The sequence below is a fragment of the Silurus meridionalis genome, chromosome 12 (assembly GCF_014805685.1).
Source record: "Silurus meridionalis isolate SWU-2019-XX chromosome 12, ASM1480568v1, whole genome shotgun sequence".
Taxonomy (NCBI): Eukaryota; Metazoa; Chordata; class Actinopteri; order Siluriformes; family Siluridae; genus Silurus; species Silurus meridionalis.
The window spans coordinates 21,848,824-21,875,513 of record NC_060895.1 but is presented as its reverse complement, the minus strand read 5'-3'; the positions used below and the strand labels follow the sequence as shown (position 1 = coordinate 21,875,513).

The 26,690-nt window shown below is 37.3% G+C and overlaps 1 protein-coding gene across 1 annotated transcript in view; it reads left to right on the top strand.

Moving 5' to 3' along the window:
* The window catches only part of stard13b (StAR-related lipid transfer (START) domain containing 13b), a 120,541-nt gene that overhangs the window by 25,078 nt on the left and 68,773 nt on the right, over window positions 1-26,690 (top strand). Inside the window, 1 exon segment of the mRNA XM_046863206.1 lies at window positions 12,623-12,653. Coding sequence (XP_046719162.1) covers window positions 12,623-12,653 — 31 coding nt within the window.

The following is a 26,690-nucleotide window of genomic DNA, read 5'->3' as shown; positions in this document are numbered from 1 at the left end:
TCTTGTCAAACTTGATCAAAACCTTAAGCCCATTTTTCTTGCTTCTAACAAATCAACTTTAAGGATAAAATGTTCATTTGCTGCCTAATATATCGTGCTCACTAACAGGTGCCATGATGAAGAGATAATCAGTGTTATTCACTTCACCGGTCATGATGTTATAATGTCATAATTTGGGAACATTTCTGAATCATTTGCATTAAAAGGTTAGTTTGAACCCATGACTGGACTGAAAATGGATCACTTTACTTAGCAAATCTAGCTCAGTGATGAAGTTGTTGGACTTCTGATCAGAAGGTTGTGAGTTTAAATCCCAACACCAAGCTGCCTCTTGGGGCCCCTTAAGCAAGGCCCTTAACCCTTAACTTCTCAGTTGTATATATAGGATAATTAAAAATAAATAGAACAAGGGTATCTGCCAAATGTACATTAGTAAACAAGCAGGTGAGGCTTGAGATGGATCTGGAGTCTATCACAGAAAACAATGAACACTTTTGATAGTCAGTCCATCATGGGCCACCAGTCACAAACTCATCCAGTTTTTTTTTGCCAGGCCACCTAGTGTTATACTTAAGGGAGGAAAGTGGGAGGAAACCACAGAACCCTGCAGAAACCCACAGGAAAGAAACATGCAGATGGTAACCCAAGATCAGGATCAAACCTGGGATTCTCAAGCTACACTTTATACATAAAGAACAATAATACAAATTTTGTAATTATATGTAATAGTGTTGTCACATTAGATTAGATTAGATTCAACTTTGTCATTGCACATGTTACAGTACAAGGCAATAAGAACCAGTTAGCATCTAACCAGTAGTGCATTGGTAGCAGTGTAAAACATTCACAATAAAACATGTACAGGTTGGTAAGGCTTTGCTATATAATAGATATAAAGAAATAATGACAAATGAATGAATAATATGAATATAAATAAACAGTACACGGAAAGGGGGTTATATACAATGAGGGCAATGGATTGTGCATAACTATATTCATTCAAGGGACATGGACAATATGATGAATGTTATATTTTTTCTTTAGATTTTTATCTGTATTTGTTTAGACCTTTGTTTGTCATGGTTATTTTTTTTTACCATGCAGTTATATTACCTCAGGATTTAATTATCAATGAATCTGGTAAAGGATGTGCTCTGTTGTCTTGTACATTTGGACCGAGACGTTACGTTTCACCAAGTTGTCGCCAGATTAAGGAGGTTTTACTCTCTGTAGAATTGTTGTCTACGGTTGTGGCACCAAACGTGGATCTTACCTGCAGTGCTTCCTTATTGGTGTCTCTATGCACTTGGAACCTTTTAGTCACTCAAGCTTTTTCAAATACCTGGTAGTAGTAAGTCAATGTGACTGGACCGTTCCGCTGTCCCACATTTTCAAGATCTTCCTGATTGCTGTGATTCATTTGTACATGAATTGACGTCTCAAAAACCTGTTTTCCTTTGTGTGTATAGGATGTTTTTTTCTTACACTTATTAATCAGCCAGTTTAATGTTCACATTTGGTATGGAGAAACGTGAAAGCCAGGCATGTTAATTCTTCAGTGTTTGCCTACATGTTGAAACCTAAGAGTTCGAGGCCAGCAGGTGGTCCGTGTCAGAATTTTCAGATTGTGTATGTTAGTTCTCAATCCACCTGCAGGTGTGTAGGGTAGGATAAGTGCGGAGTGGAAAACAGCTCAGCTGGATGGAGATTGATTACAAAGCCAAGAGCAGCTCAGAAGGCCAGGATTTGTTCTGCTTCAGCAGAGTTTAAGCTTCAGTGAGGGCCATGGGGCCAACATCACTCCTGCAAAGTGATAAAACACTGCTGGGTGGCAAGGTCAACCTGCTGAGCTCTTTTCTCCGGTTTTATCTAATTTTTTTCCCATTACTGTATTTCACTCACTATGTTTTCAGTCTCACATGATTTTCACAAGACCTTTAAGATTGTATATGAGAGTACAACAACAGAAGTGGTGGATGAAGTACACAAATCATGTAGTTGAGTAAAAGTAGAGATACACTCTACTTAAAATATGACTCCAATAAAAGTACAACTCCTCCCTTTAAACTTTCACTTGAGTAAAAATACAAAAGTATATGCTTTTAAATGTACTTAAGTATCCAAATTAATATGATTTATTATGGCTATAATGTCCCTATTAGCATTTTTTGCACTCATGCTCAATCGACTCAGTTTATGTGAAAAGACAGTAATGTTACTCTCAGCACAACAATCTATTAAAAAAATGATTGCTATCTAAAAACCTTCTTTTTAACTATTCGAAAGTTTCTGGAATTTCTGTAGTTTCTTCCAACATTTATTCTTCTCAGAATCTTCTGCTTGCTGTTGAACCGACTCTGAACTGTATGTTAGTGTAAGCAGATACACCAAACGCCAATCAAAAAAAGTTTATAACAGGGCAAACGCTCAAACCTGATTTGTGACTTCATGCGTTTTTGACCAGTTAAGGTTTTTATCCGTTCATAAATAAAAAGAAATGACTGATTCACAACATGCAGTTGAGTAAAGAATAAGAGATCTGACTTTAAATTGTAATAATGTTAAAGTAAAAGTCTCAGTAAATTACAAATATGTAAATGTAATTATGTACAGTAACAAATGACATTCACTAAGTTACTGCCCACCACTGTTCAACAGTGATGCTCAGGGATTTGCCCCTTGTGCGCAATAACTGGATATTTATTCACTTTTCAACCCTACTACAATCAACTTGCAACTTGCAACTTGTGTGTGTGTGTGTGTGTGTGTGTGTGTGTGTGTGTGTCAGCTGTATCCTGATCAGCTCTGTTGTTGCTTTGGTTAAGTTTTAATACAAAATCCATTAAACTATAATTAAAAATATATATTTTACACTTATAAAACTACTCCATTATAGTTGATGTTCAAAGGTCAGGTGCTTTATTTAGTCAATTTATTCAGTATTTAAACAAATTGTATGTGTTTTTTACCTCAGGAAAAATGCTGAATAAATTAATTATCCAAGACAGATAGATTTGACTAACGTATGTTTTTTTCAAAAAAACAACAACAACAAAAAAAGGCTATGTTAATTTTTGGCACTTGTTTGCTTCTATAGTGGTTTAGTTTAAAAGGCAGGGAAACACACAATGTTTCTATGTGAGATTTCTGTGTAAAAAGTTATGATGCCCATCCTGTGTAGGCATGTTGGCCATAAAGTCATACAAAAGGAAAGTTTTTTCCTCTGATCTTATGGTTTAAATGAATGCTACCTATACGTACAGGAGAATTTGAAAGTGTTGTAAAAACACACACACACACACACACACACACGGACACACACACACCAGATAACCGAGTAGCGCTGTGTGTTGACAGACAAAGCGTGACGATTCATCTACTTGAGAATGTGCATGCTAAGGACATAATCCATGACAAAATGTCTTGAAGATCTGGATCTCTTACATTGCGTACACTCCTATGTACATAAAGCATGACATGAATACTGTACCGGCATGTTTTTGTGATATGTGATTCTGTCACAGCCATCAAGTGTGCTGGCAGGGAGCCTAAAACTTGTCCTGAAAGTGGTAACCTCTTTTATACTGATTGAATATGTAACCTGAGGTCATCGGATAAGCCGCATATAGGTGCAGGCTACTGAACTCCACAAACACAAATTTTTCCCAGTTCATTTCACCTGCAGAGCTCTGTGACAATGAAAGATTCAGAGTTCTGTAGAAGTGCTTATCCACACGTCTTCCCCAGGTCTTCTCTCATAACAGAACCGAGGCTCTGCATTTGGGTTTAGTGCATGACTGCATTCCTTTCCAAACCTCTGGGTGGTTAGTTCTACCTCTTTCCCAGCTGTCTAGAAATCGTGGTATGATAAATGGAGATTCAGCTAATAGCCTGAGCAAACCTTCAAACCGTCAAAGGAGCTCCAGTAGCCTCTTACATTTACACCAGGACCCAAAGGTTTAAAGGTGATCTATGAAGTAGGGAATTTATAAAGGTTTCAATTTAAAATGCTGAGCAGCAGCTAAATATAGAGCTTTGCTCACATGCTTGTCATGGCTGAGGAAATGAAGAATTGTCTCTCTTGACCACATGTGGGTTGGCTAAAGCGTCTGGGTTCACTTTATAACAAATGCTGTGGGCAGTGTTAGGTTGGTTTTCCCGTGATCTCGAACATTCATTTTCTTGTCTCATTTACAACCCCACTCTGTCTATTGTATTTACATTTACATTTATTTACCCTTAATAATAACAATAAAAAAATTTATGCAATAAATGTACAATAACTAATTTAAACCGTGCAATATTACCTATGTGCAATTTGTTTGAAAGCGTAGCTACTAATTGGTGGTGTCTTTTTCTTTTGTATTTATACACTGTAATGTATATACTTTTATTATGCCTCTACTTTTTTTTATATTTGCACATTTCTGTTTCTTTGCTGCTGTAACACAGACATTTCCCCACCATGGGACGAATAAAGGTATATCTTATCTTATCTTATCTTATCTTATCTTATCTTATCTTATCTTATCTTATCTTATCCAGAGTGACTTACACTTTTATGTTATTCATACAACTGAGCAGCGATGGGGTTAAGGGTCCTGCTCAGGGGCCCAGGAGTGGCAGCTTGGTGTGGTTGGGATTTTAACTGGATCTAAAGTCCAATGCTAAAACCACTAAGCTTCCATCTCCCCCACTTTACTGTATAAATCTGCATATACAGTATAATCACCACATTCAGGATGCAAGCAATTACCCTGATGCTGATTTTCTTTTTTGTTTTCATAATGCCACCTTTTCACACCCAGAGATGTTTTGCCTGGCAATGGATTGCTGTGGCATTATCTCTGACTTCCATTGCTTTGTCCCACTCTGTCTTCAATCTATTTTCCCATCAGTTGTTTTTCTATTACCAATTTGCCTTCTCTTGTACAGTATAGACAGGAATAGAAGAATAAGATGTGCTCAGGACGTGGCCACGCTTGGTAAAATAGGAAAATACTACTTGTATGGCAATGTGTGATGCATTCACCACAATTATTCAGTCATTCCCAGTATCCACCTTTTTCCCATATCCAACTATGGGGGGAAATTCCGGTACGACGTAAACAATTATTTACAATCATCATCTACTTATTCATTCATTAATTCAGAGCAAGATGTGGAATCAGAGGCTGACAAAATTTATGAAGGACAACATCAGCATGCACATCCCTTCCTTAATCAAGGAATGGGAGGACAATTAAAAACAGTGGCCTCACATTACCATATGATGTGGTATAAAATATTTCAAGACTAGCTCTGTTTACAAAAAAGTTATTTACTTACCTACATGTACACACTTGTGTACAGAGTCCCCTTGCCCAGCAATACAGTTCTCCCAGCATTCCTCCTACTTCTGGAATGTGTCCTGAAAGTCTTATTTTTGTAGTGTGTCAAGCACCTGCTGCGATTCGCACTGGATCTCCACAATGGTGTCAAAATTGCGACCTTTGAACTGGATCTTTATCTTCGGAAAGAGGGCAAAATCTGCAGAAGGCAAAAGAACACACATCCTTACCTCAAGCAAAAGTACAGATACTCGTGTTTTAAAAGATTTCGGTAAAAGTTCTGACTGCACTTTCTACCTTAAGTTAAAGTAAAGAATTTTGCGCTCTGACGTAAAAAAGTAGCTGTTACTTCTACATGTTTTAGTGTCACGCTGGTAACTGGAACTCACATCATATTAATATAACAATACAAAATAACATCAAACGTTGTTACCTAATGAATGTATTCAGGTTAAACATCCACCATATAGAACACAAGCAGAGAAAAGATGATGATGATCAGGTGATCAGGAATGTCTCTGTTCTCAGTCATGTTCACATCACTGACTCCTTCTGTCTCATCCACGTTAGCTACACTTCTTGTTACCGTCTGTCTTGCTCATTGTTAGCTTCATAGGCTAGTCTAAGTCTGTGGTGTGTGAGAGCCAGGAAATGATACACCAGTGGTAAATTAAAAAAGTCGCAATGACAAGAAATATGTCGATAATGGCACGCAATGGGAATTTTTTTTTTGACATTTCACAAAATAGATTAAAACAAAAGTAACAAGTTTTTTTTTGAAGATGTAAAAGTAGAAAGTACAGATATTCGTGTTACAAATTTAATAAGTGAAAAAGTACAAAATTGTACGAAATACAAATAGTGAAGTAAAGTACTTTAAAAATCTACTTAAGTACAATAAATAAGTATTTGTACTTCATTACTTCCCACCTTTGCTCATACCCGGGAAAAAATAATGGGGTTTGTGTATTTTTTGCTTTTTTCCACAAAGTGAAAAGAGAATAAATGTTGAGGGTTTCTTTAAATTCTGTTTTTTGAGCCCATTTCGCGCTTCGTCTTCTTAAAGAAGGTGATGAAAACTGATCTTTGAGAATTCTCAAGTCTTACTTATAGTCAACTGATATTTTAATCATGCACGTGCATAAAATGTAAAATGATTCCTAATACAATTTTAAAGCCACAATGTACAAATAAACAATAAACGAAAAAAAAAAAAACCCAAAATAAATTACAGCAGAAAGGCCATACTGCAGACAGGATTTGCATTTCACATTTTGGAAAATTAAATTAAATGAAATCTTTTGTACTTTTACTCAAGTGAAAGTTTACAGGAACACTTTTAGTGGAATTGTTCCAACTTTCAGTGGGCATGGGTTTAATTGGTTAAACTTTTATCTGGGGCAGGTGTGCATAGATTGGAATGGTAGTATTGTTTTATCATTTCTCTTATGTCGAGCACATGTTTTTGAGGTACCAGTGATCAGTGTTCCTGTCCTCTTCTCCTTTTCGAATCTGCCTGATTTATCCTGAATCTTGTTCCTATCTCTGGATGGAGCTATCTTCAATTGGAGAGCACTATGTGCATCTGGGGATGGTTCCACCTCAACAGCCTTAACATCTATGAAGTTACTGAGTAACTCAAGGATGGATTTGGACTGTAAGTGATATCAATAGTCTGCTACAATGGCTCAGGACCACAGGTTGCATTAACAGTTTTGCATTTAAGTGCCCATCACTGAACACCTCAGCAAAAATAAACCTGGATATTTGGTGCTAAGGATGAGGACGGGTTAATTTTTCAGTCTGGTTCCTTTCAAGGTTTCTTCTTGCCGTCTCCGGAAATATTTCACTCATTGGGTATAAAGATACAGTTATAAGGAACAAATTTATAGGAACTAAACGTATACATTTCTTTATCCAACTTTACAACTGCTTTATCTCTGTAAAGCTGCTTTGAGACAATGTCCATTGCTAAAAGAACTATACAAATAACAGTTAATTTAAACAATTATTACAATATTTTTTCAGAACCAGCTGGAATGGGTTCTTCTTTCTGCAGGATTAAGGGATTGGTCCAAAGTTTTGCTGGAGTGGGTAGGATTTGTCAACCTTTCTCCTTGAGTAGATGGGGTTGGTCCAAATTTTTGTGGTTGGAAAAAATGATCTGTAAGAGTAAGCAGAATTGGTGACATTTATTTTGGGAGTGGGTTTAGATTAATCAGACCTTCTTTGGCAGTAAGTGGGAGTGGGATTAAAACAATCCTACACATACTTTTGGTGTAAGAATTTCAAAATATTTTTATTTTCTTCTACCCCATTTAACTTTGGCTTTGAGTATCAGGACAAACAGCCTGGACCAAGATGACAAACTGCAGGTGGGAGAATATTTGCTCTGTGATTTAGGTTATGTCATCATAGGCATTTATTCAAGCATCTCTGGTGTGGTTGGTGAGATGGACAAGCTAGCCAAATACAACAGTACAAAAGTGAATTGTGAGGGGAATTCCACACATAAAAAATGTTTCTTCAGTGATTGGGAATAAGAGCAGAGAGAAAGTAAACACACAAGTCGCTGATGCTTATGTAATAAGAATTTTTTAACCTTTTTCACACATATCACGCTCGACTGCACAGTCAAATGCAGATTTGTACAACGGTTGGACAAAAAACATTTTGTAGTTAGGTGTTATGTCAAATAACAACATTATTTCTGCCATTTTTGCTTTATACATTACATTCTGGAAGCAATGTTATGATGAAGATTTCTACCATTTATTAATTACACTTTGTTGCATGTACCCCAGATCTGTGGAGAATGCTAACTTTTGCACTCGGTTTTATAAACACTTTGGCCACTGATATTTCCTCATCTAGCGGGTGATATTCAGTGGGGGACGAAGTAAACAAACCATGTACTTGAGTTAAAGTGGATGTAAAAAATTACTACAGTAAAAGTAATATTCCTCCCTTTAAACTTTCACATAAGTAAAAGTACAAAAGCCTTCAGATGTACTTAATGATCCAAAGTGCTATGATTTATTATGGCTATAATGTTCCTATTATCATTTTTGTCACATGGCTCTTTTCTTAATCAACTCAGTTTATGTGAAAAGACTCTAATGTTACTTTCAGCAATATATTAATAGCATGATATTAAAGTGTCAACCACTGATTGATATCTATTACAATTATATACAAAAAAAATCATGCAAATAAGACAACGGTTGTTGTGTCAAATTAGATTCAGGAGTTTCTTTATCATTTATTTCTGTTCTTGAACTGTGTGTTTGTAATAAGTAGATACACCAAGCGGCAATCAAAACAAGTTCTACCCTGATTGGTGAATTGCTGTGTGTTTGACCAGTTATGTTTTTATTCACTCATAAAAAAGAGTTCACAACATGTAATTTAGTAAAAAATACAATTTCACTTTGTAATGTAATGTAATGAAGTTTTCCCAAATGGAAATACTTCAGTAAAGTACAGATATGCGAGAAAAACTACTTAAGAACAGTCACAAATTACATTTACTTCATTACTGTCCACCACTGGTGATATTAAAGTAGGAATTCTTGCCCTTGTTACAATTGTTCCTTACCCATTTGCTTGTCTTTTCTGCTGGATCTATGGCTCATACTCGTCCTAAACGCACTTGATTGATCTATACTGTATTTGTTTTCATCTCATTTTGTCACCTTACCTAAAAGAAAAGGGGGTAAACCATCTAAAATTAATACAAAATATACCCTTATAGTGTAAAAATGTCAAAACATAGAGGTGTTTTTTTAAGGTGTGAACGCAGGACATTCCTCTGCGCATGACTTGTACGTAAATATGTGCGTGTGCTGCTCTAGGGTTACAAATCCTACAGGGATTTGATAGTTGAGTAAAGGGATAAAGATTTCAGGTTGCGGGTGAAAAACAGGACTCCTATGGATTAGAAACAAAACCCCGTCTCTAAACAAGTAGCACTTGCTGTCTGGACTGGACCAAGGGCATGTTAAATCATGCAGGCCCGGGGTCAGCTCACTGATCTATAGTACTGTGGAAGAAAACGCAGTGTAGTGGTCGATTGTTATTAATATGTGTTAAAATGTACAGCTCATGGATCTAAAAAGAATTTAGTATAGTCTGACCGACTTTTACACTCACTCGGCTTCAATGGGCTCCAAATCCTACTCTGTCCAACATCCAGTATGGGATAACCAGATGATAGTGTAGTGTAAATTATGGCATTTGGCAGACACCCTTGTCCAGATCTACTTACATTTTGCTTATTTTATACACCTGAACAATTGAGGGTTATAGGCCTTGTTTAGATGCCCAGTAGTGGCAGCTTGGTGGTGCTGGGATTTGAACTTACAACCATTCGATCAGAAATCAAACATCATAACTGCTGAGCTACCACTTCCCCAATCTGTAATGAACACTATATTTAATCCTAGTTTAAAGATATTATTGTGTCATTTTAGTGACAATGATGGAACTATTACTGATGTGGGTGCAGATTCTTATTTCAACCAATCAAGGGCCACACCTGATTGAGAATAAAAATCTTTAGATTTAAACAAGTAGAATTAGTTGTGGACTTGCTCGGTTGGAAAGAAAACCTACACCCACACTGGCCCTTTGTGGAAAACACCCTGTATATAATTCATTGCATATCCTAGATTATCCTCTTATTCTATGAAGGAGTCTGATTTGGCAGAGAAGTATGTGAGGGTGGTGCAGGGCGTGTATGAGGACAGTGTGACAGCAGTGAAGTGTGCAGTAGGAACGACAGACTGGTTCAAGGTGGAGGTTGGACTGCATCAAGGATCGGCTCTAAGCCCTTTCCTGTTTGCAGTGGTCTCTTTTACTCAATCTTGTGATTTTCTGTAAGCTTCAGCTTAATAGTCCCAGTCATTCAAAATGTATTATTTTGTGCTGACAGAGCATAATTCTAACAACAACAAAACATTTTATGTTAGAATATGCAAGACAAATTCAGCTATGAGCTATACAAATCTATCTATATAATAAGTTCTTTCAAAGACATTCAATAAGTATTCTATACATTTTCACATTTCTATATTAGATATATACTATATTAGTGTTGAAAACTCTATTGTAATGAATCCATTGAAAATGCAGTTCCCATATTGTCTTTGCTATTTTTTTAAAAGAGTTAAAATCTAATGCACTCTGTAGGTGTGTAGGTGAAGTTAAACATCAATTTAAGGCTGAGAGATGTATTTTATTCCAAAGATACTAAAGTGTGGATAGACATATTGTGAATATCTAATATTTTGTGATAATGAAGCATTATCTTGGCATATTTTCCTCTCTGATTTACTTATGCCACTCAGAAAGCGTGGCCAATTTTGCTTTCTTGGACTCCCAATCATGAATTGCTGGATTTTATTTGCTTTCTCTTGGTGATAATGTAAACTCTGTTCTGTTGCACCACTTTAAAGACCTTGCCAGAGCTAAATTCATGTATTTGCTTTGAGTTCAATTTTTGGTTACCTTTATATCCCCTGTTATTAAATTAGCTACACCCAAGTAAAAAAGAAGTGCATTTAAGACAAGTTGCATGTGTGCTGTAATATATCCTAGAAAAATTGTCCAGGGCTTGTGTACATATTGCACCACTGGTTGAAACGGAAAATCGCATGGGCTGTATAGTTTAGTGTAAATATTTGCTTCCCATCTTTTTTTGGGGGGTTAAAAAAGTCACCGGTTTCTTTTTTCAGCAAACTGAAAAGGATGTATTCATATTAGGGGAGGAGATACAAGATACATTTATGGAAAACATTTACTGAGAAAAACCTAAAGAAATGGACATGTCTGAAGCTGCACATTGATACTCTAAAATATAGCCTTTAAAATATGTATTTTTATTGTATTGTCCCATGAGAAGATACACTAAAATGGTTGCTGAAATTTGAGGGGTGTACTCACTTTTGTGAAATACTGTATATACATATATAAACATTGGTGACATTAGGGGGGACAAGGGGGACCCTCCTATATTGCTATCGTGGATTTTCAGATTTCACCATGAAAATACTGTTTAACCATATAAATTGTTTGTCTCCATGTTGGAGACAAATAAAGCAAATAAAGCAATAGGTTGCGTCTATTTTGTGCATTAGTTTATCGTTGTTGGTATGAAAATTTGAGTAAACTAGATGATCGTTTGGACTAAATGGCATGGCGTCCCAATACGCTGGATAAGTAAAGATATATTGCTGATGGTATTGAGCAGTCAAGTGTCACTGTTTAAGCCCTGCGGAAATTTGGAGCGGTTAGCCAAGCCTACACGGACAGCGAGCATCCTGAGCAAGATCCGGTGCACGGACTAAAAATGTCTGCAAAAATTTATTAAGGTCAAGCTATTATTTCAAGCAGTAATTTCATTTTAATCATCGGATGGTAAAAAGTTCAGTGAAGAACGGTATGCAAATTAAGAATGGCTTGAAAATTGTTCCACACTTGAACGTGCTTTTTTGTATATAAAATATAAGAAACACAACGAGGCAGGAGAGACCCTCTGACGTTGCACTACTTAACAGTGAATCGGTCATTCAAGTAGTTTTGGATCAAATATTTAATCGCTTTGATGCCACGCTTGGGGGACACCTTTTAGCCCTTCACTAGGGAAAGACACTGTTGTTACACAAATTAAGATTTGTATATAATTTGCTGATGAAAGGGCAAAAAGACTTTTTGTGCAGATTTGTGCTGTAAAAATTAACGCATTAATTACGCATTAATGCAAATTCTTTTTAACTGCACTAATTTTATTAACGTGCAATGAATGCAGTGTCAAAAAACAGTGCCGTTTGACAATTTTTATTAAAAAGAAAAACAATAAATATAAAAGAGGCAAAACTAAAACATTAAATGTAACATTTATTCACATATTTACGTTCTTTTATTACTCAGATATAAAAAACTCAATTTAAAAATCATTTTGAATCATTTGTTGTACTGATGCACCAAGTCTCAAATCAAATCAAAACATATCAAAACATCTATGACCTTTGAAACATGTCTAGTTTTCATGCACTGTGTTGAATATGGTTTCACTAATAATAATAATTTTTAAAACTTCTAAACTATTAAAAACTTGAAAAGTATTACTTGAAGGTACTTTTAGAAGTTGCGATTCATTGCATGTTAACTCATCACAATCGTGTGATTAATTGCGATTAAAATGCGACATGATAATCCATAACCATGACTGTAGTAAGGATATACAGACCATCGAACTTAACCAAGTACTTGTTCTGTCTCTTGTTTTGTAGATGTCCGCAAAGAGAAGGCACTGTGGAGCAGGTAAGAACTGGCTTTCTTGCTTTCTTTAACTCCGAAGAGCTGTGCTTACAGATGTTTTGTGACAACTGGCCTTACCATACCATATAAACCATTATGTTGATGGGTTGGGTTCAGGGAGAAGCTTTCACATGAGTGTATTAGAAACCTGAAACCACAGTTAGATGACTCCTCTGTGTTATTTTCTCACAACTAGTTTATCTGTAAGCGACAGGAGAAGCAATGTGTCTGACAATGTGTTTAATCACATTACATACATGGTGTGAGGTGAAGAGCGATTGAGCTTTCTGTTGTACAATTAAATTGTTTGGATGATGGTGATCTCAGGATGGAAACAAGCTCCAAAATTGAAAACATACTGTAAAATGTTCTTTGTTTTATAACCCTTGCCTTGGTGAACCCATACCCTTTTTCTTGCTGTTCTCTGGTCTCTGGCTCATGTCTGGGTTAGTATAGATAGACAGGGACAGGTGTCTATGTGTCTGGAGTTTAGAGAATGCATGATCATGTATCCACCATTTATAGGCCTATCTCAGTGCACTGGCTCGGTGTGAGGTACAGTTTACACGTGTGGGGGGTGACATACCAGAGCATTGTTACTGTTATGGCGATCTGGGATATTTGGTGTGGCGCGATGTGGCCCGAGGGGAGCAGCTGCAAAAATCTCGACTGGACTTTCTGGGATTCCATTTTGGGCTCATGTTGCTGTCTCACATGACCCTGAGGTTGCATAGCAATGTGGCACAAAGGTACATTATGGCACGTTGACACTTCTCACTTTCAGACTCCCGCTGTAACTGTGTGGCCTGAACGCCGGACGGTTTACACAACAACAGCAACGAAGATGTGTGTCAAGTACTCAAACTGAGCATTAGTCTGAATTATTAACCCAGGGTTTAAAGGATGATATTTTGGTTGGAGAATATGCAGATGGTCCCCAAGTTACAACATTTTATTTTTTTCGATCTTACGATGACTTTAACAATACGACGAAACATATCAAAATATTTACATTTCGCGTGGCAGGCGAATGTATGCTCCTTTTTGTACGTTGGAAAAAAGTATGATGAATTTCAGTATTGTACCATTATGTTGCATCTGTCATTTTATATACATATAGCATATAAATTTGTTTGCCTGTACGGTGCACTTATGTTAATATAACGTATAAAAAACGAATTTTGAATGCATTTAACGCATTTTTTCAAATCTTGTATGTCAGAGAAATGAATAGGAATTAAACAAAATCATAAAAGCTTGCACTAACAATTGTTCACTTCTGTTTTACATGTGAAGACTAAACGGTTTAAAAATAGAAACTGTGAATTATTTTTTTTGGTCAATGTACAGACCAAATCATACGCACCACAATAATTTGACACAACAATAAACAAAAGTCTAGCAGTATGCAGTGTTGTAGAGTAACGTAGAGACTCTTTAAATAAAGCACTCCTAATAGCCCTGTGGAAAAACACAATTTGATGGTTATCGCTGATAACCAAGCGGTCGCCATGGTGGCTATGTTGGGAAGTTGGAAAGCAAATCATCTAAATGACTTCATTTTACAGTGTTTATTTTGGAAAAGTGATTTACCATGTGTGGGATGGTGCCGTTATCCGTATTAACAGCACATTCTTTGGCTGGAAAGCCTCACTCGGTGTCACAACGTGTTACCACTCAGCCACGTGTTTCGAATCGCCCAGCTATGCTAATGGCGAAAAAATTGCGATGATGCCATAAAAAGTCCAAGCCCAAAGAGTCTGTGGCACATGATATTGAAATTCCCCTCTCATATTTTTACTACTGAGCCATAGAGGCCGCATGATGTCAGCGTACATTACGAGCCAGATGGCGAGCAGACGCTGCATATCGCACTAATCGTCTCATTACAGTGAGAGCAGTGAAACATACAGCGGAGACTCCAGACCACAGCCGGAGTTACGGCAAGGTCGGCCATCAACCATAAACGATCAGCTCTAAAATTAAAACGTGGTGTTTTCTTGAATGCGATATAAAAGCTGTTATTAAAGCTGATGTATTATGTAATCCATTTGGCTTATGGGTAAACTGATTTTAGGTATTTAGTGGTCTTTTTTTGTGAAAATGCAATTGTGTGTATTGACTCTATTGAGCATTGTTAGTAAGGGTATACATACCTTTACATAAAGCAGTTCCATTTACCAATGTGCTGTTTTTGTCCATGGGTTGAGTATTGGACTTTTCCATACATAAAAGCTTTTCAAGACATAGAAACACACTAGATGGCATTTTTCAAAAGTAAAACAATTAGAGTACAATACAACTATTACCGTCTCAATATGTAAGACAGGGAAAATAGCACTTTACCTCTGTCTGTTACAAAGCACTAACACTGGAGACTCCTTCTATTCATGTCCAATAAATACCTCTTTCCAAACATCATCACCCGATCAACTAAAACACACTGTATGTTGTCACTATGGACACTGTAATGCATCAGAACAATTGCATTCATATTATTCTGTGATTAGCCATGCAACCAGAACACGTTCTGACCGAATTTGATTAGAAATATGTGGTATGAACAGGACCAAGATGAACACACGTGCAAAATAATCGTCCATGCCTAATATGGCAGTGTTTGGGCTTAACAACACATCATTGGTCAAGAAATAAGCAACAAATTGGGGAGGTTGTAGCTCAGTGGTTAAGGCTCTGAGTTACTGATCTGAATGTCAGGGGTTCAAGCTCTGGTATCACCACTCTCAGGGCCCTTGAGCAAGGTCTTTAACCCTCAGTGCTTTAGGGATGCTGTATCATGGTGGACCCTGTGCTCTGACCCCCCCTGTGATTTTAGTCCTAAGCCACTGTATTAAACTGTATTATTCCTGAGTTGTACCCTTCACAGTCACCCTTATAGATGTTAAGGGCTTTAATGTGGAGCCACTATCAGCTACAGGGAGTTATCTCTTATTGAACATGGGGGAACTCCATCCAGAGGGTGGACACCAGAATGAATCAGAACATATAAATAAATTTTCTAAAAAACTATTTTCACCAGACAGCAACAGTAAACAGGCCAAATGTGGCCTTGAGGTGGCTAGGAGGAAGAGCTATGGGGCTCCCTAGGCAAGATTCCTATTGCCACACCCCCCTGGCTTTACCCTCCCACCACAATGCTCCACCCCCACCATGTACAAATAATTCGCAACCTCTATAAAAAAGATTAAACACTTTTCATAATCATTGTAAAATTGTCTGAATTCAAGTTTGTAAGCATACTGTATATGAAACTTCAGCAGAAAGACATATTTTATAATAATATAATTAAATGGATGAGGGCGAGGCAGGGAGTGCTTACTGGTGCCCCCCACCCCACCGCTTGTTAGTGTCCTAGGCAACCGCCTAGTTTGGCTATGCCTAGAAACAGTCCTTCCAGGAGGTCTCAAGACGCATTTGTTTAATTCCTACTTATTTTCTGAGCAATGTTTTCTTGTCAAGACCTTTAAGACCTGGTCCATTTTCTTCCCAGAATTGCGTAGTTTCTCCAAACTAAAAATATGTGTAGTTATATATTACATTGTGTTATTGTCCTGAATAAGGGTTGAGGAGTGTACAAACTGTTTAAACACAATGAGAGAAACATGACATTATTTTCTCGTGGCAAAAGTGGGTCAATGCTTTTTTTGGCTGTTCTTCAGACACAAAGTGAAGCTTTGTAGTCGCTGCCACCTAGTTAAGACGTTTTGTTTTAATCCAGACTTCATAGCAAACATGGTCGTTTCCCCTGGATTTACCTCTGGTTCAACTTTTATATTTGTATCTGCCTGGATAACAGTTGAACCTTCTTTTCCATTCCTGCCAGCTCATGTTTTTAGCGGTCTGGTTCCTGCGTCCAGCCGTGGGACAGGGTCCCATAAACAGATGTCTCTCTGATCCCATAAAGGGACATTAGCTCTGAGGCGAGTTAGCTCCAGACCCCTGGGAAGAGGTCAAGAACAAACAAGACCCAGTGCACTTTTTAGACTCTCCAAGAATACAGACGCTTCTCTCATCCACCAAAGCCCCCTCCACAAGGTTGGATGTTTGATCTCTGGCTTGAGAGATCCTGGACGTATCTCTGTCTAGACGAGGCCGTTATCGATCCACAAGCAGTCGCTGTTTGAAGGAAATAAATAATCTGGGATTTCTTTGATTTGCTAGAAACATGCCTTTAGCAAGAAGGTGTCTGCTGTGTTCATGTTTAGGAAAGGGAAATGGACAGAAACATTTGGAAAGATACTTGAACTTGTTGACCCTTGCCATTTTTTTTTGTGTTGTTTGTCTCCTTGTATATAAACAGAACTCCTTTGCAAAAACCCTACATGGAGAGACACTGGAGGGGTTTGTTAACATATAAAAAAAATGAATAAAAAAAAACAATGAGGCAATTGTTAATTCTTTTTAACATATTTTGTACATTTTGTCTAAACAAGAATCTTGCTGTTGTAATTAATTTGAAGAGGATTCGGGACTCAAGCATGGTGACGCAAAGGCCCATTATTAAAGTCATGTGTAAATTAGTGATGGGTTGTTCATGAACGATTCGTTTATTTTGAACTCATCTTGAATGTGAATCAGAAGAATGAGTAGTCTCAAAGAGTAATTCCTTCATTTTATACTTATAATGTTAATAAATGCCAATTACCATAAATTACGAAGTGTTCTTACAGCACAGCTGAATTACCTTTAGAGATGCCTACAAAAAAGTCCATAAAAAAATAAGTCCTCGGAGAAATGAAAATGAGAAAACTAATGCAGCTAATGCCTCCTATCAATATCAATCAATTCAGTCATAAAAAAGACAAAGTAGTAAAGTAATTTTCAAAAAGGATATATTTTTTTATAGCCTTTATATTTATTCACTGTACATATGCTTACATATACTGTATATCACATGCTATAAAAATGCTACATATTTATCTGCACTATTTGCACGATTGCTACTTTTTGCACTTGATGACAAACTGCATTTTGTTGCTTTGTACCTGTAATATGCAATGACAATAAAGTTCTATCTATCTATCTATCTATCTATCTATCTATCTATCTATCTATCTATCTATCTATCTATCTATCTATCTATCTATCTATCTATCTATCTATCTATCTATCTATCTAATTTATTAACAAATAAAATGACAGTATCATGTTACAAGGTAGAAGAACTATTAGTATTCAATGGACAAATGAAAGTAAAGAATTTTAGATAAAGTTAACTTCAGAAAGGGGCAACATTTTTATTCAACTCCAACAAAAGCTGGTTCTCGCTCACAGGCAGCAGATGTGTGCAGAGGAGTGTTGAGCTTTAATGGCATCTTCAACAGAGGTGCACAATCTCATTGTAATGCTCACTGTCAGTTCAAATATAACGGAGTAAAAAGTATATACATACATTGAATCATACATGGAGTTGAGTAGGGAGTAACAAGTTGCTTATATCTTTGATATTAAAAAAAAAGTAGGCAAAACAATTATTTAAGTACAGTAATGAATTTTACATTGCTTATATTCAAATACTTTACACCACTGACTTTGAACTCTTCCTTCTATTATAGGGTGCCATTATTTATAAAAGGTTTTACTTGTCTTGTTTTCACTTTTCATTTTGTTTGAATTGTTTTTTCCAAAACATTAATGTAAAATTTACAGTCAATTAGTATATTCTCCAAAGTGTGACCAATTAATAGTGTATCTGATTTTATGTAATTTGACCCCAAAGTTCACACTGTAAATGATTTACCTAACAAAATTTTTTGCCATTTTTTTAAATACAGATTTTTTTTATGTAAATTACTCCAGTCATGTTTTAGGATTGCATTATCTTGCAGCCAGTTTCCAGTTTGTATCCAAAAGTTCATTGCATTATACTTCTGATTTGGAGATTTGTTAGTTCAATTCCACTGTTTGTCCCCTGAGCAAAGCTTTTAACCCTCACCTTCTCACAAGTCTAGGTAATCTCAGGATATCTGGTTATAGCATTTATTAAGATCATGATCCATTTTCTGGAATGGCCTGCTTGTCTTTGGTTGGCATTTTCCTCAGCAAGTTTCTCTGTGAGTTTTTGATGTTTGCATCTGAGAGATTAATTGCATCCATATTTGGAATTTTAAACCCGGTACTGAAATACTGGAGCATCTACTGTCTGTTTTATTGCATTTTCTGGTCCGAAGACAACTTATTCAGATAACTTATAGTATTTCCAGGAATAAATAGAGTGTGTTAGAGTGAGGAAAACACAATCATGTGCAGGGAACCTTTAAATTGATGTATAAGAAAATGAAAGTATTGGCGCTCCACATTTGATCCTAAACTTGGTTTTGAGTTTGGCATGCTGTCCATGTGTCCTTGTGGGTTTTTTCTGGGATCTCTGTGTGGCAGCAGGTCGTGACTGGAGGGTGGAGTCGGACAAAACAAGCGGTAAGACTTCACTTGTAGCTGATAGGACTGATCACCGTGCTCTGTTTCAGTCCAGCGACGCCAATAAAAAGGAGAAAGACATGGATGTCCCTAACCCTAGATGTGTTCGTGTGTGTGAGAAAGCACGAGATAGAATAGATAAATCCTATTATGCCAAACCTTGTCACCGACCCACTTTTCTTTCTTCCCTGAACCGAACGCTCTTCTACACTGGTGCCAAAACCCAGGAAGGAAAGCAGGGGACTACGCTATGGAGTCTTCGCCACTGGGTGAGCAGATGAAGGCACTTATTAAGCTCCAGCAGACACAACACCAAGCTCTCTTTCAGGTGTGTGCAGAACAGGAACAGCAGTTCCAGAAAGGACTGGAAGTCGATGGCCTGCTGTGGCGTGAGCACTCTGTCTTTTATCGCTCCTGTCTGGAAAGGCCTTGCTTGCTGCCCAACAATTGCAGGCCAAACACATGCTGGAATACAGCGACCTGAAGCCGGCGATTCTGCAGCGAGCTGCCTGTCTGCCAGTTACACCGCCATCTGGACTTCTCTGGAAGACCCTTCCGCTTTTTTCTTTGCTTAGTGTGTCTCTTGCCCCCTGAGGCTGGTGTCTTTCTTCTCTTTATTGGACTGAAAACAAGCCCATTGGTTAGTCTTATCAGCTACAGGTGATGTCTTACCACTTGTTTTGCCTGGCTCCGCCCTCCACTACAACACTCAGGTTTTTTACTACCTTCCAAAAACATGCCAAAAGGTGCTCTGTCTACACAAAATTTCCTCTCAAAGTAAGCGTGTCTGTGTGGTTGTTTTTGGTGACCTGTGAAGGACCCATCCATGTTGTATTCCATGTCCAGTGTATTTTATAGAATCTAAATCCACTGCAGTCCTGCTTAGATCAAAAGGCTTCCTAAAGATAACCTGAAGGAAGAAAACAGCTTTTGAAAAAAGAAAAAAAAAAACATGTATGATGTGTGTATTTGCATGGATGTATACACACTATGTTTGTATGTATTTAATGCATTTTAAATTGAACTGGTCTTATATACCCTTTGATTGCTTCTTAGCAGAGAGCCTGTTGAGCTGATTTTGTCACGCAGTCCTGGCCACCCTGGCTATTAAAATGTCTTGCCATGGTTATAATCCATTGAAGGGGGCGGTTGGAGGGAGGGGTCACTGTGGGGCTGGGAGGGTAGGTGCGCTCTCTATTCGCCCTTGTCCCGTGTGTGTATATATTAATAACCGGTAGCTCTCTTTGTTATGATAAAACTCACCTTGTCAGACCTCCCGTCTCACAAAAGCTGACATAACTGAAAAGCCGAGGCAGGGTGCCCCAAAACTGTCACCCAGAGGCCCCAGATGCTGAAGCCTGAGACTGGTTTGAGAGCCTCAAATACGGTTAAAATGATTCTCGCCTGTCACTATGTAGGGTTATTCCACCCTGACAAGGCGCATCCAAAACCATTCAGTATGTGAAAACAAAAGGAAGACTGTGGGAGACTGGAAGCACTCTCTCTCGGGTTGGAACGCTCTGTGCCACTATATTAGCACTAGCAAAGAAAGCAGCCCACATGCCTGGCCACATTAAAGCAAACTTTCCTCAGGAAAATTTTTATTACCACAGGGTTTTCTTTTTTAGTAAATGAAACTCCCATTTCCTTTTTTTCATCTTTTCTGAAAGGATACTGGACAGTCAACTGAGGTTCTGGACTTTCTCACACACACGAAGTTTTCCGAGAAACAGATTGAATTGGTCGCTTTAGCAACGAACGCGTGATGTTGAAATTGACCAGATCGTCATGCGCAGCGGATTATTTGTGTCGGAGTCAAAACGCCGTTTTGAATCATGGCGCTCTGTTTCTTTTGGAGATCTATACTATCGAGCCATAAGAGCTCAAGCTAATTTTGTTAATGCACATTACGTTGAACGGATGATGCCTGAGGGACCACTTAAAAACACAAATTCATCATGAGTTGAACTCCCTATACTGTGGGTTCATCAGCATTTCCTACTCGACGTACACCCTCCCCCGCACAAACGTTTATCTTTCTCGTTCCCTACAGACTGTTGAGGACGTTACAGAAACATCCGTATTCAGAAGTCCTTTCCGTCTTGTTTAGCAGCCGTAAAATTTTAGAATGACATTTGTAAAGCTCTCTCGTACAAATGGCAACCTTTAAAAAAACTGCAATTGATCTTAATCTCTCTATTATGTTTCTGTTTCTATTATTAGCCATTCGAATCAGTAGAAGCGGAATCAGAAAGTGAAAAACGGACAGAAAAACAAGTCTGCCCAGGATATTAAAGAATGGTGATCAATATGGAGTAATAAACTGTAATTCGGTAATGATTTAACAAATTACAAGACATAATTCAGCAGAATCATACAGTACCGTAATGTATAAACTTACCACAAACTACAGTAGTCGGAGCCGGACGCGCTTTTTCAGTGTCCAGCGACGACGATAAAAAGAAGAGAGACAAGAGCTGAAATTAGGCTTTGAAACATCAAAAGCACAGAAAAAATATGCTCTTTGTGTTTGACATTGGGACGTTGCCAGGATGTACGCATCTCCCGCCTTGTGAGATGCCTTACTCTTGCTAGCGGTCCACATCTCACAAGGCAGGAGATGCGTACATCCTGGCAACGTCTTAATGTATCATATGAAAACTAAAATGGCACACGATAATTACATATTTTCGTATTTTCCGACAATGTTTCCGACAATTTTTTCGGATCGTTATAGTCATTCAATTGTAAGTCGAACCATCATATCTCGGGGACTACCTGTGTATATAATATGGGTGCTTGAATTTGCAGTTCTTTTACTGAAATTGATTAATTCTCTTTAGTTGGCGTTTTAGCTGTACTCTGGGAATCTTTTATGTTTGCAGCTACCAGATTAATTTTATTCATATTTGGATTCTGCTTCCCAAACCCTGGTCTTTGGAGAACTGGAACATCCTTTATCCATTTTATTGCATGTCCTGCCCCATCAAGACAACCGCTTCAGCTATTGTAAAGCACATTCCTAGATGAATGGTATGTGTTAGAGAGGGCAAAACACTATCATATGCAGGACGGGGGTACTCCAGGACTAAGGCTTAGATCGGCAAGGCTTTGGATTGGTGTATTAGTGGGTGATAGTATTGGTGCTCGATCCTTGGTTTAGAGTTTGGTTTAGAGTTCGCCTTGCAATAATGTTATTTATTTGAGTTTCTTTGAGATTCTTATGTTCGATTTAAGATCGAATGAAATGAAACATTTCTGTAAGAAAACTACAGGACCCTAAATCAGCTATTTCTAGTTTTCTAGTCGACTGGCTGATTTATAAGCTTCCTTGATTTTTGGTATATTGCCGAGTGGGTTTGAGCCAACCTTTTGCCCCTCTGTATCCTCGCAGCCTGGGCCATCTGCTCTCCCAGGGACTCTTTCCCATCCGGCCTGGTTGACTCTTAGTGACCACAGGGGTGACCCTGGACAGCTGAGCAGCACACAGGCCGATCCGACAAAATTGCTCATATATATATATATATGTGCATATATATATACCCTGAGATATTTTAGTAGAATGGCTTTTACAGTATGGTAGGTACCTCATATTCAAAAGGCAAATACATGGAATTTACAAATTACCATAACATACATAACATACATAACAAAAAAGCTGTAAATAACAATTAGTAAATACAGAAAAAACATTTTTTTTAATAAATGTCTTATTAGCAATAAGAAATAAGTAAAGATATAAGTAAAGAATGTTGTTTTTAGGCAGAATGGTGTGGTATAAGAACAATGACACACTTTGGAATAAAATGATGCAAGAAAACATTCAATGTTCTTCTATACACTTTACTGTGTCGAAAAACTTGCTAAGACTGGAGACTCCTTCCAAGAATGCTAAATAAACATCTTTTTTTGGACTAATAAGTAAGTAGCTATTGTCCAGTGGTCAACACAAACAACATTTTGTGTGAAGTCAGCAATTCAGTGTATATTCGGAACAAATATAAATGAAAAATGTATTAGTGGTGGGACTTTATTTTATTCCTCCCTTCATACATGGATTCCTGAACCATGCCACCGTCTATATTATCTAGATTTTAAAATATATTTTTAAAGGGTTCATCTAAAGTTCAGACTGCAGTTAAAGCTCTAATATCCAACCCATGTTTATAGCAACATCACCACAATTTAGTAAAGATGGCTCTGGTTAGATTATAGATCAAGCATATCGTATAATTTCTTTCATACATTTCACTTTGAATCTTCAACGCATAGCCTCCAAACAAAATACAGTGTGTGCCATGTTTTCCTCCTAGCCACTCAGGCAACCTCCATTCCATTACGGGATCATTTGCACGCTTTGTCCCATGCAGCATTGCCCAGATCGATGACATCATGTGTTTAAACTTATTAGCGGGTGGTCATGTGGCAAAGACTTTGAAGAGAGCCGCTGGCATTGCGACTGCATGAAAAAATTCAACATGTGGAGAGATGCATGATGACTTGCGGTTTCCTGTGGGCCTCCTCTGGTGCCACCGGATCTTCGGACATCTACAATTCCAGAGAGTTTATAGACATGCACCGGATCTTTGGAAATCTAAAAGTCCAGAGAGGATATAGACTGACTTCATAGTAATTAGACAAAGACCTTTCAGGCAAAGGTCAAAACCAGGAAGTGAAATGAAAACATGGCTGGGAAAAACAAGAAGCCTTGGAATTAACAATTGTAAAATAAGACTGTTGCAAAAAAAAAAAAAAGGATTTAAAGACTTAACAAAAAACAGGTGAACACAATCGGGTAACAAACCAATGACATGATAGGATTACGAAATCAAGCACATGGGGCTTGTTGATCGAAACACAACATGATTGGGGAGATTTTTGACAGTATTTATTTGTACATTTAAACATTTTAGTTGACTTTATATTTAGTTAATATATCTGTTAGAATAACTGTCATAAAGCAAAGCTTATCATATAGACTCATGTAGAAATGCATATATATATATATATATATATATATATATATATATATATATATATATATATATATATATATATATATATATATATGTATGCATACATACAATATTGCATGCCATATATATATATATATATATATATATATATATATATATATATATATATATATATATATATATATATATATATATATATATATAATTTTACGTTATTTAATTTACTGTAACCATATACTTTGTAAACTTTATTAGTGGTCGTATATAATCAGAAGCATTAATATTTGGATAGTTATGGGTGTTTGAGCATCTTAATAGCATTTTTGACTCTAGCTTAAAGTCCTGCAAAGACCCCATAAGGGTACTATTTGACATTTGTGTTTTGACCGAAAGTGTACAAATTTTATTTATACAACAGTGTGGTTGAATGATTAAACAGAATTTATATGAATGTATTTTGAAAAGCTTTGCTAAAGTTCTTACAGTGGCTCCTGCTCTTACCTACATCACAGGTTTATGTTAATACATCAGGCTGGACGCATTATCGGTTTCAAACTAACTGCTTATGCACAGAGACTGATTTCTGCAGATAAAGAGTGTATCTCAGTGAAAAGATGAAAGATTCCTTATCGGAAGGTTCTCAGTTCAAATCCTTACACCACCAAGTTGCAACAGTTGGGCCCTTTTGCAAGGCCCTTAATTCTCAACTGCTCAGTTGTATAAATAAAATAAATGTTATTGGATCTGCCAATTGACGTAACTATAAACATATTCAAGTGCATTTAAAGAATGTGTTTAACATGAATAATGTGTAATCATCGATATAGTGATGCTTGCTGTTAGGGAACACAGCATTTATAGAATAGATATTGAAAGAGTTTCCATTGTCTGAGGGTCAAGATAAAGGAAAGTCTTCAGGATTAAGAATTTTATAAAGTCTGATATATCTATTTTTTTGTACTAATAACTTTAAAATAGAGGCTGTGAGAGAACGACTGTTAATTTCACAATCGTTTATTTATTCTAACTGTAAAAATTTGGAAATTGCTGTTGCATAAGTGAAATATATATATACAGTACAGACCAAAAGTTTGGACACACCTTCTCATTCAAAGAGTTTTCTTTATTTTCATGACTATGAAAATTGTAGATTCACACTGAAGGCATCAAAACTATGAATTAACACATGTGGAATTATATATGGAATTATATACATAACAAAAAAGTGTGAAACAACTGAAAAATTTCATATTCTAGGTTCTTCAAAGTAGCCACCTTTTGCTTTGATTACTGCTTTGCACACTCTTGGCATTCTCTTGATGAGCTTCAAGAGGTAGTCACCTGAAATGGTCTTCCAACAGTCTTGAAGGAGTTCCCCGAGAGATGCTTGGCATTTGTTGGCCCTTTTGCCTACACTCTGCGGTCCAGCTCACCCCTAAACCATCTCGATTGGGTTCAGGTCCGGTGACTGTGGAGGCCAGGTCATCTGGCGCAGCACCCCATCACTCTCCTTCTTGGTCAAATAGCCCTTGATGCCTTCAGTGTGACTCTACAATTTTCATAGTCATGAAAATAAAGAAAAATCTTTGAATGAGAAGGTGTGTCCAAACTTTTGGTCTGTACTGTATATATATATATATATATATATGTAATCACTTTATAGGGCAAGTTTCAGAAGCCCTGCTGGTGGAAAGTTTGCAGAGTGTGATTTCTTCTCAAGGACAAGTGGCTTAATGAGCTTGAATGAGCAGCATGTTTGAGTTGGGCTCTATTGTAAACGCTCTGTCACTTCTCCAGTCCCCACCAATTACATGCAACACTCAGGATGTATTAGTGCCTCAGGACAATCAGGCTGGAATGTTCTCCTGGACCCTCTCTTTGTGTTTTCTCAAGGCAAAGACGTGTGAGCGGCCCCGTCAAGCAAATCACAAGACAGCCCGCACCATCAGAGCGTATTCATATATGTACGTGCATTTGTGTTATTGCGTGTGACTTCATGTTCTGGAAACAGGACCCCATATTTAGGAGCGAACCCATGAAGACCGCTCATATTACACGTCTCAGTGTGTGAATGTTTGTGTATGTAGGTTTGAATCATCCACACACTGCACATGACCACTGTTTCCTCTTTCTCTTCTTCTGTGTTAAGAAGGTGTGTGTGTGACCTGGATTTTCTTTCCTTGGATTCCAGGAGACTCATGCAATACTGGGTGTATACTTGCTCTACTTTTCATTCTTGAGATTTCTGTTTTGTCTGATGGTATGGTACAGATGTGTTGGGAGAGCGGTGATAACAAAAAGTCAGATTTATCGATCCAAAATGTTTTATACATTTTCTTCTATATCGTTGTGTGATGCTCTGTACATACTGTAGCTTTAAAATGTTATGAGGAATCGTTTGACGAATGTTTATCCACATTCGACTTTAAAAAGATAAAAAGGCATTGTTAGTTTTGTCTAGCACTTGACAGGCAGTTTTGGTCATTTTATTAGAAACGTATTGACTACAGTACCTGGTGTCATCCCCAAAAAATACCCTAAACCTGGACCTAAGTATGAAAGTAATTAGTCAAACTCAGACCCTAAAAATACATTTCATATAAACCTTTACGTGAATTCCTTTCTA